The sequence below is a fragment of the Buceros rhinoceros genome, unplaced genomic scaffold, assembly GCF_000710305.1.
Source record: "Buceros rhinoceros silvestris isolate BGI_N320 unplaced genomic scaffold, ASM71030v1 scaffold12525, whole genome shotgun sequence".
Taxonomy (NCBI): domain Eukaryota; kingdom Metazoa; phylum Chordata; class Aves; order Bucerotiformes; family Bucerotidae; genus Buceros; species Buceros rhinoceros.
The window spans coordinates 1-17006 of NW_010411255.1; the positions used below are offsets into that span (position 1 = coordinate 1).

A 17006-nucleotide genomic window follows, 5' to 3' on the forward strand; every position below is an offset into this window, starting at 1 on the left:
GAAGAAACGGCTGCTCTTCATCACCGGTCCCCGTCGCGCGTTGGCATGTGCAGTATGTGTTACAGCCGGGCTGGAGAACGCGGTCCGTAGCCTTCGCTGGTGGGTCCTGAGGGATTTCGTGCCTCCCCTAGAGTAACGGGCAGCCTCGCGGCGCATTAAAGTTCTCGAGGACCAGCAGTCATTGATTACTTATGTGACCTCACCTTCTTCCTTCCATTTCTGCTCCCGAGAAGGCCAGGTTGCTCTGCAGATGGCTTGTGCAGCACTGCAAGTTGTTTAGCGCTGACTGACACGGCGGTACTTTCAGCTCTTTTATTCTCTGGTTTGGTGAGGGGTGGAAGCTGGCGTCCGCAGGGTTCTGACCACTGCTGCTCTCTTGGACATGCAGTATGGTGTTAATCCATCTATCTGTTTTGACTTTGGAATGATGATTATTTTTCTCCTGGGAGAAATGTTGTTGTTGCGTTTGTTTTGGTTTTTTGTTTTATTTTTCCAGTAACCCTCTCTAAAATCTGATTTGCTTAGTTTTACTGCTGTGTTGCAAAAAGATGGCTGGAGTAAAAAAAAAAAAAGCTATTTCCTAAATGTGTTTTGGCCAAGTTTGCTGGAAAGGGACTGTAAAAACAAAGGTTCTTCCAAGGGTAGGGGTCTGATAAATTCAGAAGTATGTTTTCTTGGTAGGATAAAGGTGTGGTGTGTAGTCAGAGCATTACTTCTGGAATTGGTTTAGTCCAGTAAAACGGCAAATTTTACTATTTTTGCAAAGACTAAATGTCACGTCTGCCTAGTTGAATTGTTAAACTTCATACCACTTGTTGCTAGCCCTACCAGCTCCTTCCCTGGCAGGGCTGAGAGAAGTAGCTGAGGTATCCCTGGTTGCCGCTGGACTGGGTACGGATACCTGCTGGGCTAGTCGAGGTCCTCCCGTGCGGCTGAAGATTTTTGGTGGTGGTGGTGAAATCTCTTCCTGGTGCTAAACAAAGGCTGGCTGTCAGAGGTGGCGGATCTAGGCTGAGAGTGACTCCTGTTGTTCCCGAGACACTGACCTGCGTCTGGTGCTTGGGAGGGGGGAGCTGTGGCTTGAATTAATGGGAAAGGGAAAGATGAAGTCACCGAAAGGGTATTTTCAAGTGCGTGTTCAACTGTCTTGGTGCTCTTGTGCAAGAGAGGGCAGGTACCTGATGTCAGCCCTCTTGGTCAATAAAGAGGAGGCTCCTGGATGCAGGGAGCGCTATGGTTTGGGCTCCTCAGCTCTGCCTCATCATGCAAGCCCAGTGGAGCAGCAACCTGCTTTTCCAGTTGGGCCGTTGCTCAGCTTCGCGAAAGGCTGCAGTTGAAGTTGCAGTAAGCCGGGGCGGGGCGGCACCACCTGCCCGTTTGGTGAGGAGACTCTCCCGGTAATTGCTGTGAGCAATTTGCTCCTCTTGGGATCAGGCGGCAGCGGGTGAAACAGGAATGCTCGCCAGCAGAGCCCCCCCTCCTCACCCGCTGTCGTGATTAGCGCTTGGGTTTTGCTAGGTTTCAGCAGCTTGCCTTTGACTATGAGCACCTATTTCTGCTAGGTGACAAGACAGTTTTAATGCAGAGCGGCCCAAAGGGTGCGGGCTGCAGTTTGGGATCGTTAGTGCTCAAACAGTGAAACTTTTGAGGACTTTAGGTAACTCTGACAGTGCTGCTCTGCTTGATATGGATGCGCTTATGGGAGAGCAAGTTTGACTTGATCTTTTGGAGGCGTTCCCGTCTATCAAATTTGTTCTTATCAAAGATGCTGATTTAGACTTTCAAAAGGGAGTGTGATGAGAATTTGACTAATTCGCATCACTTCCTTCAGGGCATCGCTTAGTCAGATTAAAAATACGTGAAGGCCCTCCCGCTGACGTTCTCAGGGCTCGAATCCATGGGAAAAGAGGACTTGCACCTCTGGTGGCATTTGGCATTTGAATCTCTTCTCTTACCATGGGTGGGCTGGGTTTTCGTCAGCTTCCACAGCTGTTTCCCTCCCTCCTCTTCTGCCCCCCCATTCTGGGTGCCTTGCTGCTGTTGCAGTAAGTGGGTATTTCTCTTCAATCGGCTCTGGTCCTGTTCAGCTTCTCCCAATTCCATAGGCGGAATCTGTGCTGTGAGAGGGGACCAGTGGCTGGGGTTTGAAGGCAGCGCAAGGGGTAGGGGAAAGAGCAGCAGCAGAACTCTGGCAGCCTGCTTCTCCTGGACTTGGGAATCTTACCTTGGGGTGAACCTCAACTGTCACAATTGGTAACTCTGTCTGTAACATCATTTCCTTGATGTTTCCACTCTTGGCTGATGGGTGTAAAGCCAAGGAGGGATGCAGTGATTTTTCTCACCTCTTGTTTGGGACACATTAGGGAAACACCATCCATGTTGAGGGGAAAAAAGAGCTTCCCTGAGCATCTGTGTTGAAAAGTTCTTTTGTAATCACATTCTTATTGTCTGTGAATTCACTCTGAAATCATCTTGCCAGCCAAAGTCGAGGGCTGTCAGTGCCCAGATGGAAGAAGCAGTGCTCACATCATTCTAAACAGGGTCATCTGAGAGCTGCAGAAATAACCGCCTGTTCTGTTTAGAAAATAGTCTGTTCCTAGGGCACATGTCCTTTTTTTAGACTGCTGTGAGGATGAAAAAAGAGCTTTGTATCTCAAAATGGCACGGGCGTCTGCTGTTTGTTCCGTGCAGCGAGTCTTCGTCTCGTTTTCCTGACATTGCCTCGGCCCAAACAGCGGGCCGGCGTGGCTGCACGGGCAAACGCGCTTAACGCTCAAATTAATAAAGATTTAGTGCTGGAGAATGACGGAACGCTTTGGAGAAGACGCGGGCATGGCTCCTGGCTGCCAGATTGCCATGGAAACACCAATACCTCTGCAGCTCTTTAATTGCCTTCCCTACATTTTTTTGTTGAAAACTTTTTTTTAAACTAAGCGCTTTATGTTGCGGTTCTGGATTTTAGGCAGTTCGGCAGTGTTTGGAAAGCCGAGAAGAGGGGAAGGCAGGGAACAGTAGCTCTGCAAGGAAGTGGAGAATGTGGTGACTGCCAGACTCTCCAACTGCGTTACCAGTTCACCCTGAATTCACTGTCTGTTATAACTTGAGCTTTTCTCAATAGTTTTTTGGTAAGAACAGCATCTCGCAGACCGTAGCTGCAGCTGCTGGAAATAACAATCCTCCTGCAGTTTCCGAGGCCTGAGTCGCTGAGGACAGAAAGATTTCAACTCTACCTGTGAATTAGCACAGTGGCTCCAGCTCTCTTCTTAGGAGGGACAATTGTAGGTTTTGCTGGTTCCTGGGTGTTTGGAGGAGAGGTTTGAGACAGGCAGTGGCAAGGCGTGCAGTTCTGTGTGTCAGAGTTGCTGCTTGCACTCTCAAGTCCCCCCCCAAAAAAACAGCTGATGAACTTTTAAAGCAAATTTTCTTCTTACAGGCTCCTTCTTCTAAAATCAACTTTTTTTCCCCCAGTTTTTTGTGCTTTTCTTACAAAGGAAGCTAGGAAAACTAATGAAGAAAATCAGTTTCAACAGTGGGGTTTTTCTCCCGAAAGGTGCAGGACATTGGCTGAGTGCCTTCACACTCCTCTGAGCTCTGCTCAGCTTCTCAGTTGATGAGTCTTTCATTACCCAGTTGACGTCAGGCTTTGTGTGTAAAACCGGTGGAGATGTCTTAATAATCCAATTAAAGCATTTTTACTTTACAGATGTTTTCTGGGCCTTATAGACAAGCTTTGTCCTTAACTATCCCCCGCTCTCTGAAGAGTGAACTGTTCAGCTTATTTAAATCCCCAAACATTAACATTTTCTCCAGCTCAATATAAAGCTTTTTCACAGTGAGGATTTTTACTCCCCACTGCATGCCGCAGCCATGGGGTGATTTGTTCTCAAGAAAACCAGAAAAAGCTATTTTCGTATTTTCAGCTATCACTTATTTACTAGTGGGTTCTTCCCTGGTATGTAATCTCACTGCAACTGTAATCTGTTGAGGTTAGCGAAGAGCATAATTAGTTATCAATCCTTTGTGGTTTTCTCCCTAAATTTGGTTATCTTTGGGTATTCTCTCCGTATGCGCAGTGCCTTTATTCCGCGCCAGCTTTTTCAGCAGCCGTTTGTGTGGTGCGAGGTGCTGCTGTGGAAGGACGTTGTCCCTTTTGGCACGGTGAGGACCTGCTGATCTTCCTCCAGAATTGCACCTTGTGCTTCAGCATTTCCTCTAGCTTTTTGCTTGCTCTGTTTTTCCTGAAGGGCATCAGAAGCTGTTTTGTGCTCCCTTGGAGTCTGAGACCCCTTGGTTTGAAGTGTAGATGGTGTTTCTGACCATGCCAATGGTTTTCCTCTTCAGAGCTGATCCTCCTCTGGCAAGCACCCTGAGCTTGGGTGAGGATTCCCCACACATGCCGTGTTGCTGCTGCTTGAGGGCTCTGACTCCTTTTTCCTCCTTTCTCTTCATATGTAACGGGTAACACGGTTGAAATGACAGGCTATTACCGTGAACGTCATCCACTGCTACGTAAAAGTTATTGAAACTTATTTTGACCTTTAGTTTTCTTTCTAGTCTTCCATGTATGTTTAGCCTGACTTCTCTGTTCGAGTGGGTTGTTCTCCACCCTCTCCCACTAGAGAGCTTTTGAACCTATGGGCAAGTTTCAGCCATGTCTGACAGAGGTCTGGGTTCTGAGAGGATACTGAGTTTCTGTGGACTCAAACCATTTGAGTCCATAAATGGAAAACCCGTGGACGGAAAGAGGAGAGACCCATACAGTGTCCCCTCCAGCAGCTCAGCGGTGTTCTCTGCCCAAATATCGCTCTCCCTTTAGTTAAAGTGAAACCTTTGGTCACAGCCTGCACCTTCTTAGATGCAGGATAATCAGCCACAAAGCTACAGGAAGCCAGCTTTGTAATGTCTCTTCCTTGCAGCATTAATTGTTCTGGTATTTTGCATTTTTATTTCTGCTTGACTTTTTCTGAACTTGTGGGTGAGGAAGGAGTCTGTCGACATTGCTTTCCTTTTAGTATTTACAGCAGAGCCCTTTCAGATTTTCTCTGGTTATGGCTCTGTTTCCCTCTTCTCTCTTAAAAGCTTAACTCTGACACAGCTCTGGGTCTTAATCCCTCATTATTTCTTTTAATTTTTTAGCCTAGAAAATGTCTGAATTTCTAGCAGACAGATGAAGTATAGAAACCAAATCACAACTTCCAGATCATCTGGACATCCTAAAGAGCAATGAGGCAGAAACACAACTTTTCTTGTCCTTCTAGATTTGCTTTAACAATCCCTATTTCAACTATATGACCCAAAAAGGTTAGATCTGGAATTGTGCTGCAGTTAAGTGTGATCTTTGGATGGGGACATTGAGAATTGCAGCACTTCCTACAGCTTGTCCGCAAGCAATGCTTTCTGCTGGTGCTCATTTCACAGCAGTGGCTGCCTGCTTTTCCCTCTGGCCTCGGAAGGTAGTCCTGGAGGGCTAGTGAAACGTCAGGTAGAATTTGTGTCTGAATGCAGGCACATGCAAGGGCTCCTGTGACTCTAGGCTGGGTAGCACAGCTAGTAACATTCATCTCACATGGACTTGCTGCCCTCATCCGAGAAGCCTTCCAAACTGGGCTAAGATGTGTCTGAGAAATTGGGTCCTTCTTTCACAAAGCAGGAGCCCACCCTCTTCAGCCAGTCTTTGAGTCGTGGATTCAATATTCCCTTCGTGTGCCCACAGAGACGGATAAAAATCCTGGGGCAGTTCAACACACTCAAAAGCTGTGGGATTTCCCCGCAAAGGACTCCTGGCATACGGGATCGAGCCCTCCACTGCACGAGAGCGTGAGGACTGGAAACATCGCTGTCTGGGCCAGCCTGCCTTCTGATGGTCCTGCTGGTTTTGGCAAGTCCAGAAAGGCACCAAATAGTTCCCGGCTGATGCTTTTTAAACACAGCAAACCGTCCAGAGCAGCCTGTGAGCCTCCAAGCCTTGACAGCCTGCTGATGCTCTCTTTGCACGGCTTCTAGAAAAGAGGCTTCCCTTGGAGACCAGGCTGTCTTCTCCCATGCCGTATGCACCGAAGTATTTCCAGTTAACACAATGGATGTAGCAAAACACATTTTTTTACGCTGGCTGAGGTAGAAGGTGCAGTTTCTGATCCGGTTAACTCTTGAGCACAACCTGGCAGAGTAGCAGAAGCAGCTTTGGAAGTGAGTTGCATTGAGATGCCTTGATTCTGCTTGTGTTGTGAAATTGTTAAAGGTGTCGTGAAATACAGGAAGACAGGGCTTTGTACACAGAACTGCTGATTTTGCTGTGAGAACCGTGCTCCCCAATTTCCCTTGTGATTTCTTTTTTAAAGAGGTCACGTTACTTTTTAATACTCATTTTAATATGGAATATGGTTACATTTACGTGCTTTAGCTTTAGTTGCATTTCAGTGTAGTCAGCCTGTTTTAAGCTGAGAAAGTACAGGGTCCTTTTGCTTTTGTGTTCTTGGCTGCTTTAACTTCTAAATTCCTACATACAAAATACGTGTTTAGCTGCCTGTGTTGCCCCGTTCACTGTGTGTTCCTGGTAAAGAATTCTAAGGACTGGCAGTAGTTTAATGACCAGCTAACCAGCAGTTCAAGGCAGGAATAATTTGTCAAAAACCAGGAAAAATTCAATCATTACTTTGCTAAAGCCCCTCTGCTGCGTCTGTATTTGGCCTCGCAAGCCAAACAGAATCACTGATTCGGATCCTTGCGGTGACCCCGAAAGCTGTCACCCTCTTGTTCCCCTCCGTGCGGTGGTGCCGGGAGGTGGGTTTGGCCAAGGGCTAGTTAAGCTTTTACTATGTGGGTTACAAAATCAACTGGCTGCTCGGTTCTCACTGGGGACGCGGGTACTCAAAGTGATTACAAAATTGTGTTTGAAAGCATGGGCACAAAAGAAATAATCCTCTGAGTATTTGCTTCACTGGCTCGATCAGTGTGAAAAGAATGAAAATTCAAGGAGAATACCAAGTCTGCCTCCCCTCCTGCTTCTCTGAAACGTGGTAAGGCTCGTTTTCACCTTCCCCCGTCTCCCTGGAGCAGCGGAGGTGGTAGGAGAAGCCCGAATCACTGCAGGTCCTTCGGCAGTTTCTCCTGAGCGCAGTGGAACTGAGCTAGGCTAAGCGGAGCTAATCTTTGCTGTGAAAACAAGCTGCTGTAGTGTTAGACAGAAGCAGATGAGCTTCGGAGTCGAAGCCTGGTGGATGTGGCCATTAAATGGGATAGAAATTGTCAGACAGGTGCAAATCAGTGTAAGTATTTTTGACCGCCGTGGGGGGGAATGCCATGCAAAATCTGTGCTAATATTTCTGTCGCTTAGTAACCCTGACCTCAGGGGTTATCTGAAAGGGGCTCAGAGTGGAATTTTGTTCAATTCCTGAGAGCTCTGAACAAGCAGTGCTGTCCAAGTGCCCCTTTTACAGAAATGAACTTAACAGGCACACTTGTCTTGTGGGAAATACTGACAATTTTCCTGGGCAAGTGGGTTTGATTTAACTGTGTCCTGTACAGGGATTACAAGTGTGGAATGCTCCTATAGTACCTCACAGCACACGTGACCTGTTTACTTGCTCCGGGTTTATTGAGAAATAACCCTCCCAGCCCTGGATAGCAGTAACTGGAGTCTGATCCAAGCTGTCTAAGTGCTGGACTGAATTTGGGCTGGTTGCAGTGGGACTGATGCTTTAACTCTTCTGCTTCCGGGCCCCATTCCTTAGTCACCAGCTTATAAACTTTGGTGGAGGTTTGGGCAAATTTTCCCTGATGCCCCTTGCTGAATCGCTATTGAGAAGTTAATACCTCTTGAGAAAAGGAAAACCATCCGTAAGAAAGAAAAGGCAACCTCCTGTCCTCGAGCGGCTGGGACACCAGCAGGCAGTTCGGGAGGCTGGGTGCTATCGATGCCTTTAGCTTGGTTAAATGCTTTTCCCAAATGCAGTAAGGTTGTTGAAATAGGGTGGTAAAGTTGTGGAGGTTTGTGACTCCTTGGTACGTGGGCAAGCTTAGGGTAGGACCCGGATCTTCTAGTTCCGAGGGCTTTATTCGCTGGTTTGGTGCTGTTCAAGTGGAGGGCTGTGGGTGTGTGTGTTGGGGGGCCAGGAGACAGAACTGGAGGCTGGGGAGAGTTTGTGACTCCTTGGTACGTGGGCAAGCTTAGGGTAGGACCCGGATCTTCTAGTTCCGAGGGCTTTATTCGCTGGTTTGGTGCTGTTCAAGTGGAGGGCTGTGGTCTAGGTGGACTGGCTCGTTTTTTGTGGTTCTTGAGTGTCCTCTGCTCCCCCAGGGTTTCCATAGTTCTCTCTCTTCTGGTGGCTTTGTCAATAGCCACAGCGTACCGCTTCAGGTCCCTGCGAAGAGACGGCGCTCACCAGAGCTGGAGCTGATGTATCGCTGCCGTTAGAATGGGCCTCACTAGAGCTTCCCGTGGGCTTGGATAAAAAGTGACTGGTCCTGAACTGTACCATACCTAATGTCTTTTTAAAAACATGATGCTGAAATGGTCAAGTTGGAGCTGCAGAGTATTTCCTCCTTAGAAATACCAAATTATTTGCTGGAAGTCTGTAACATCTCTGTTTTCACTTGCTCCCAAACCCAATCCGGGCTGAAATCAGGGTGCCACAATGGTACTGGTGTTGCACCAAGTTCTGGATTGCTAGAAACGTAGGGCAGGTGAGCTTAGGAGAGACAGAGACCCCTATTTCAGTGCCAAGTGTCCCCAGAGGTAGTGGAAAAGAGGAGTTTGGGACAGAATACTGTGAAAGAAGGCTTGGGAGTAGTTGCTTCATTTCGGAGAATTTCAGTCCAGAATTTTCATTGCAAGGTAGTAATTGGTGACGCTTAACCCGAAGTACGCAAGTGCTGACATGAATGTCTTTGTAGCTCACTGAAATTACTACGTGCTTTGCTTTGAAAGTCTACCTAAATGAAATTCTGGAAACACTTAGTAGCCTGATGAACAAATCTGTATCTGATTCTTCTTGCAGTCTGGCTCTTTTGATGCTGCCAAAGATTAAATTAAACTATGTGATGGTGTCTTTGTTTTTGTTCCAATCATATAAAATTATCTGGTATAAGATTTTCATTCCCCAAGATATGCTAACGATGCCTTGGCTTTACATGTATGGCTACTGATGTGACTGTTGTTTCCTTTTCTTCCAGCTTTGCAGTGCATGGATGATTCCAAGCCGTGTGTTAATGAGGGGAAGTGCATTCCGTTCCAGAACGGTACAGGATATTGCAAGTAAGTTGGTTTCTTTTGTAATCGATTTAAATACTGATCTTCTTTCATTCAGGGTCCCAGCCAGAAAGGAAGTGTGAATTTTTAAGATTTTCTTACCGGGTGCATTCAGCGTAACGTCTTTAGCACGGTTGGTGTTTCCTGATAGTGTTAGTTCTTACGTGCTAGCTTTGTGTAACATAAGAAATCTGGAGTTCTTGTTCAGAGTGCTGGGTTTCAATCCTGAAAGTTTGATTTCTTTGTGTTAGTTAGGTTAGGAAGCAAGGCCAAAGCCATCGTAGAGGTAAACTCTGTACCTTGCTTCCAGACCCGCAAGTTAAGTTGGAACTTGCTCTCCATCTCATTACAGCTCGCTTTACTTCATAGAGCTTCGCCCCGATTTGAATAGCTTTATGAGGTTTTTCAGAACTGCGCTCTGAAGTCTGCCAGTTCCCTTGCTGGAGAGGATTAATATGTGGGAGTCCAAAAAACAAACTAACAAAATCCCCCAAACAAACACCCACGTTTGTCTCTATCACGTAATTGATTATGGCAAGTGTTGACACTCGTCTTCAATGGTGCCTCTGCTTTGCTGATGTATGAAGAGCTGATCAGCAGGAGCTTTGGTGGAGCATGTGGTGTCTGGGGAATATCACATCTATTTAAATGTGGTTCACCTTTGAAACGGCAGTGTTTAGATTTTTTTTTAAATGAAGTGTTATTTTGCCTCCTTGTTTGGCAGGGTTAATTTACAATGTCTGCAATAAATAGTTTTCTAAACCTTGTTTACTTCATCAGTGCAAGTTGTGCCATTTTCTAGCATGCAAAATCCCTCTTTTCTTAGTGCAAACATTCTTTAACTGTTAATGGATTTTGCCTTGTTGATTTAGTTTGGCTAACACACAGCTCTGCTCTTCACCCTTTTCGACGCATCCATCTTCCCAGCCACAACCTTGAGTTCTCTCTGTGAATGTGGTACACGCAACTTGAAATTCTTAGATTGCACCTGTGGCACCAGAGGGGAAATCATAATCTAATTTGAGGTTCTTCTCAGTTTCAAATCAATACCTGATGTGCAGAAAGGCCAGTAGGTAACTTGTTATTCCCTGTTTGGTTTTTTTTTTCCATGAATTTTTATTCACCACTTCCTAGTCTTTGCTAGGGCTTTATATTGCTGTCAGCAGAAACGAGCTGCCCTTCTGAAAAGGCGGCTGGAACTCTTCCTGCTTTTCACCTGCATTTTAAGACCAGAACAAGATTCTGTGACATTAGGAGATCTTTCTGATACATAATTAAGCATGTTAGTCTGGAGCCAAAGCATGTGGATCACGGTGAAGGTAACAAACAGGACTGGTATTGACGTTGGTGCCACTTGTATCTCCCTAAGGATGTTTTCTCCAGCTGGCATGTTCCTCTTAACCATGTTTTACACTGTAAAAAAAAAAAAAAAGAGCTAGTTGGTTCATCTGGTTAACTTAAAGTATTTGTAGTACAGTCCACATCTTGACACATTTCCCTTATTGCAGTCACAGCTTTGACAGCTCTTACATTTTTTTTTTTAGTGCACAGAGTAGTTGGTTCATCTGGTTAACTTAAAGTATTTGTAGTACAGTCCACATCTTGACACATTTCCCTTATTGCAGTCACAGCTTTGACAGCTCTTACATTTTTTTTTTTAGTGCACAGAGTTATTTATAATTCTAATGTTGCCTTCTTCCTTTTTGTGCGAGGTCTTCTTGCAGGTCTTAAGCCTCCTCAGAGTAACAGCTTGGTCCTTTTGCAGGTGCCGGAGTGATTGGAAAAACTAAGAGACCTGGACACAGAGATTAGTCTGTGTTGGTGTTCTAGTTCTGAATCAAGAACTCTCCTTTGCAGCAAGAGAAGGGGAAAATAGCAAACCCCCTTCAATTGTGGAGACTTTACCTTTAGCAGGCTGATGCTTAGCATCCTGTTTTGGTTTTAACTTTTTTTTCTTTCCTGCACTATGAGGAACTCTGAATAGGGGAACTTTCTACTGCTCTAGTAACCTAAACAACTTTGAGTTTTTGATGGCTGTAGGAGTAGAAATGTTTTGTTCAGAAAACTGAACTTAATACTGAAGCAAGTGTCTTGGCTTCTAGCTCTGCAGGATCACTCACTGATTAGCTAAACCTCCACCCCTTCCACTTTTTTCAAGTTTTCTGCAGTACTTCCTCTGCTGGGCAATAAGTTGTTATAATCGTCTCTCTTCCTCTTTCTATACCTCCTCTTGGCCAAATGGTTTGTTCTAGTGTGTCCTTGCTGTCTGTAAGAAACAAGCAGACAGCCGAGGGAGAACCTGCATCAGAGAGAATCAGAGGTGATGAATAAGACCTGATAATGTAAGCACCGATGAGCAAAATGTCCAGTCTAGATATTTGAGAATGCATCAAGTGACAGCTTAGAGCTAAACCAGCTTTCAGAAAATCCTGCCGAGTTGACTCCGTTAAGAGAGCTAGATTTCTGTGAAGAAAACTTTTGTTCTGCTGCATCTGGCTTCTGTTGTGGGAACAGCGATTGTGACCCTGTAAGGAAATCGGAGTTGGATCTTTATCAGATTGCTCTCGTGAGTGCCCTTTAAGTAGCTCTGTTCCCCTGGTGACGCTGCTGGCCCATGGCTGTCGTTTTGTGGCAGTGTTTGATATAATTACTGACCTTCTTTGACCTTGATTTTATATTTAGAAAATTACACATTCCTGTGTTTGCCTCTTCCAAGGTCAGATTTTTTTGTCTGAGAGATCTTTATACCCATTCAGCGACTAGTGTGGTGAGGACGCGGACCTTATTCCAAGGCGTATGGCCGTGTCTGCGGTAGCAGTAGGAAGGGAACCTGTCATTCCAAGCTTTCTGGGTCCTGTGACAAAAGACGGTTTCAGTCTGGGGTTTGGCTTTGCATTGCACTGTGGTGGGGGATTTGTTGTGGGTTTGGGGTTTTTTTTTTCTCCCTCAAAGCATCTCCAGGCAGCCTTCTGCACGTTGAGGTGTTTAGAAGGCGGCTCCTTCGTGCTTTACTTTTATGTCCAGCAGCGTAACAGTTGCTTCTTGCTTAATGCTAATGGAGATCATCATAGGAAACCCCTTTCTCACTGTCTTGCTGCCACAGGACTGGCAGAGGAGGAGGAGGAGGAGTGTGGGCGGCAGTCCTGCTAACTCGCAGTGTTTCTGCAGCTGCAGGCAGGCTGGGAAGGTGTGGGTAAGAGGAGCTCTTTCAAGGACAAGCAGAGCAGAGGTTTTGGCAATGCTGCCCGCTGTTTTCTGAGGGTGCTGCAGGTGGGTGCAGGGTGGGGCGGTCCCTCTGCGCTTGGAGTGGGGCAGGGCACTGGAGTGGAGAGTGTCTTAACTGGTTTCCCCATGCTTGGCAGCTGCGCCCTCTCCCAGTTCCCCTCCCCTGTGCCCCAGTGATAGGGAGCAGAAGCAAGACTGTGCCAGGGAGAGAAGCAGAAGTGAGAAGGAAGGGAGCTGGGGTAGGGCTGCCTCAAGGTTTGGGGAGGAAACTGGGCCTTGATACTTCTCGTGCTTTGTGAGGTTTTTAAGATGGGATTTTTTGACCTTGGGATCGTCACACATTGTGTGCCCAGAAGGGATATCGATACTTCGGTGTGAATCAAAGTACTGCCTTAACTCTAGGATCTTTTGTTGGGTCCTGATGGTTTAAAAAAAACCTGACAAACCCAAACAAAAAATGTAACGGGGGGGGTGGCGGTGGGGAGGAAGTACGGTGGCAACCGTGGTTTGCTTGCTGTGCTTAGTCAAAAGTGGAGACTGCAGAAGTAGGCTGATGTGAGGAGGACAGTCTCCTCCAGTGCATCGTGTCATGCCCGAAGCTCTCAGGATCTGTGCACCTTTGTGTGCTTCCGTGCCTCTTCAGCGAGCAGCGGCTTTTCTCGCTCTGCGCCGGAGCTTGTGCGCGCTTTGACCTCGCGTGATACAGCCTTTACCTCTCATGTGCAGTAGCCGCAGGAGGACCTCCGAGCGTGCTGAACTCAAAGCAGCAACAGCGTGGTGGCAAGGGGCTTTTATCCCAAATCTACCCCCCTTGCCAGGCTTTCGATCCACCTCTTTTTCCAGCTCTGTCTTCATAAATGAGCTTTCACTTGGATTTGAGATGACTCCTGGGGCTGAAGGCAAGATCCTAGACTGCTGCTGGGACTGCAGCAGATATCTTCTCAGGATCTGTCTCCAGAGACTAATCAGTCCTAGACCAGTGAATGGGGAATACCCAGAGGAGACCTTGGAGCAGGATGAGGTCTGAGAGTTTTCCAGAAGGGGCTAAATGCAAAAGCTGAATTGTCGTCCCTTCCTGAGAATGCGCTGCCCTTTCCTGTTTCCTTCTGTCTCCTTTCAGAAGTTAAAGGAGACCCTAGAGACCAGAGCAGAGGAAAAAGGGGAGAGTGCCCACACTTTTAGCTTCAAATCTGGGAACAGAGCGGTGATTTGAGTCACTCGGTCCACATTTTCTGTTGTGATTTACCTCTGCAGACCAAAAGCTGTCCGGAGCTCCGATGGTCAGGAAAAGCTGAACTAAACCTTGTCTGTACCGCTGTGGGGTGGCACACTGTGGGGTGGCACACTGTGGAGGCGCTTTCTGCGGACTAGAAACAATAGCCGTGTGCTGCTTTAAATGCACAGCAGAGAGGCCGTCCCATCCCATAGTTTGCATTCAAAGTATGACACATAAATGGGTGCCTTGAGACATGGGCAGGAGCGTTTGTAAAGCTAACCAGAGAATCCTGTTCTCCCTCCTGAGAGGAGGTGTAGGTGTGGGAGTCAGAAGCCGCGAGCCAGAGGGAAGTCTGGTTAAAGTCTGTGGCAGAATAGCCAAGACCCTTCTCACGTTCGTCATCGGACTGCGTTTTTCCCCCCCCTCCATTAAAGTATCTTCCAATCAAAGTGAAGGGAGTGCTGAGTTGAGGGGGGAGAAGCAAGACTACTAGGAAATTCTTCTCTTCGCTTTTTAAATTAAAACCATCTGCTTCCTTCTGTGCATCTCCAGATGATATCACTGGGCCAGAATAGGAAACTCCCATGAAAATCAAACATCTGGAAGACGGGTTAGAGCAGTCTATAAGGTGCACTTGAAGAGACTGTCCTGTGAATGTGCCCAAGCAAATATAGTACAGCAGATGAGGAGGTTTTTCCAACACCCCAGAAATATTTTCCAGGAGTCTTTTAAAAGCAAGAGAGGTAACTTCGGTGTAGTTTTGAGGCAGAAGAGCCACAAATGCAGCTTTTGTGATTCTTCTACTTTCAACTTTATAGTGTTGCTAGAGTGAATGTGGCTCTGCGGATTTGTGGATACTTGAGATTTGGATAGATACCTTCGTTTTGTTTTTACGTCTCTTGTTCAGCTCCATGAGAGCCTGAGCTAAGACAAATGCAGGCTGGAGCTGAAAAAGGAGGAGGGGAAAAAAAAAAAAGGGCTGAGCTCTGACTAAAGTATTTGTGCTGGAAAGTAGCCGAGAGAGAGTAAAGGAGAAGCTTTAATTAGAAGCAGCTGCATAGCTGATGCAGCCCACAGGACATTTTCCCATTTCAAGCTCTCCAGCTTTCAGAAATCATGATTTGAATAAAGTTGTAAGTGAAATTTGTTCATAAAAGATTAAATTCCTGGTGAAGTAGGTCAGGAGACCTCATGGTTTTCCAGAAAGTGCCAGAACAAACTTGGTCTTCATGGTTCAGTTTGAGTGTTAGATGGAAAACGGAGGAGAAACAGCGACTCTTATTTGGAAAATACTCGGTTTCCTGTTCTGAGCATGTCATTTGGAGCTGACACAAGCAGCTACAATTTGAAGCTGCTCTGTAGACAAGTGGCTTTTTTTTTCTCTGCTAAAGAGAGCTTGAAAGAGTAGGTTGGGATGAGAGCAGAGCAGGGGTGGTGGGAAGCTGGAGCTGCTGTTTAGGATAATCATATCCTTTAAAGAAGCTTGGACTTAGAGCCCGCTTTTTCAGTGTTTGCCTCTATTTTTAGAGAAACAATGCGGTGCCCAGCATGAATCGGGGCAAATATTTGCAGATTTGTCTCCACCAGCATTTAGAACTAAATTGCTAGTATTTGTGCCTAGAAATGTTGATGACAGGAGACACGGCTGAAAATCTGGGCTGTAGGTTTTTTGGGTTTTAGCATTCAAAAAGGATTGCGCTGAATTGCTGCAGGGAAAATTGCCTGTGTGTGACCAAGCACTCCTCCAGGAGGAGAGCGAAGTGGTGGGTACAAGGGCCGTGTATACCTGACCTGCCGTCTTTCCACAGGCAGGCACTTTCCCTCTGGCATATTCTGTGAGGCTTTGTCCTTCCAAATATAAACTGAAAACAGCTTTTGCTGTTCCCTGCTGGAGTGCTCCCTCAAGCTTTTCTGATTAGCCTCAGAAGATACTGGAAGGAGCCTGGAAGCCTGGTCTTAAAGCGGTCTTCGACTTTGTACCAGAACATTTGCCTACAAAACGCTGGGCCGTTTGTGCGCGATGGCTGAGAGCGCTGTCTTCGAGCCCAGGTCTCGGTTTTCCCTCTAAATCATACCAGCAATACTCTTCAGCAGTGCTGAGGCTCCCTGTTACCTAGGGGCAACAGATAAATGTAGCTTCCCGTGTCCCTGAGCGTTGGCGAGTGGGAGAGAAGGCGGACTGGGCTGATTTCTTTGCTTGTGGACAAAACGTGGGATGTTCCTCTCGGCTTTCTAGTTTGTTTTACAGCCTTGCAGTGAAAAAGCACTTTAGATCTTACCTTTTAGGTGAGTGTTGGTTTGTATTTGTCGGAGTGGTGGGTGGTGTTGGGGGGCCTCTTGTGTGCCTCATGAGATGCCCTGGGTGGGATTCTGTGAAGTTCTGGTTTGTTGCCCTTGCTTTCACAATAAGGAGAACTACAAGTGCGCTGCCTGTGCCTGCTGCTTTTAGTCTGAGGAGCTTGGTGCACTGCTGACACCGAAGACAGCTGAGCTGCCCAAACACCCCCCACCGCCCCCCATCGCTGGCGGTGGGGAAACCAGAAGAAATCCCTGTAATGAAATCTTGTAAGCCTTCTGGGACTGAAGTTCACTTTGACTGTAACACACTCATCAGCTGCGTGTAGATGTCCAGAAACACGATTTAACTGCAGTTATCCAGCCAGTCTCTGAGCAGAGCTAGCCAGGGCACCATGTGCAGGCATGAATGCCGTGGGAGTCGAGCAGTCCTCCAGCTTCTGGCACAGCCGCCGTTGCTGGGTGCCAGATTTCTACGTGATCGAGTGCCTACAAAGCTGTGCTGTAGCCTGCTGGCATTTGGACTGATTTCTAGCCCGTATCGAGGGAGGATTTGGGATGTTAAAGGAAGCCTATAGAACCGCCATGGTTTAGGCACAGAATACCCGGAGACTGCTTCATGTGTGATGTGGCAGCAGCTCAGGCTGACTGACAGCCTTCAGCTGTTGTGCTGAGGATGGCCCAAGAGGCAGAGGATATTCTACCAATGGTACTATCTTGGATTTGCCTTCCGTAACTTGATTAATCCTGCCTTGCCCTGCAAAGACTCTTCTTTCATGTCTGTTCTCAGGTATGAAGTTGAAAGTATTAAGGTAGGGTGAAAGGAGCTGAATTTGGGTGTGGGGAGTGGTAAGTTGTGATTATGCACATCTATTATATGACTTACCTGCTTTAGACATATGGCTAAAGCTAGTTAATAAATTTTAACATGAGAAAAACCAATTGTGGTCATCTAGTAATGACCCCTTGCGTAACTGGGATAATAACCTCCCTGAATAGCTGTGTTTGAACTAGCGTGCACAC

The 17006-nt window shown here is 46.7% G+C and overlaps 1 protein-coding gene across 1 annotated transcript in view; it reads left to right on the forward strand.

Annotated features, from left to right (window-relative positions):
• Nucleotides 1-9171: 9171 nt before the first annotated feature.
• The window catches only part of NOTCH2 (notch 2), a gene marked incomplete at its 5' end in the record, with an annotated part of 74808 nt that continues 66973 nt past the window's right edge, over nucleotides 9172-17006 (forward strand). Inside the window, one exon of the mRNA XM_010135946.1 lies at nucleotides 9172-9253. Within this exon, the coding sequence (XP_010134248.1) occupies nucleotides 9172-9253 (82 nt within the window). The remainder of the gene's footprint in view (nucleotides 9254-17006) is intronic.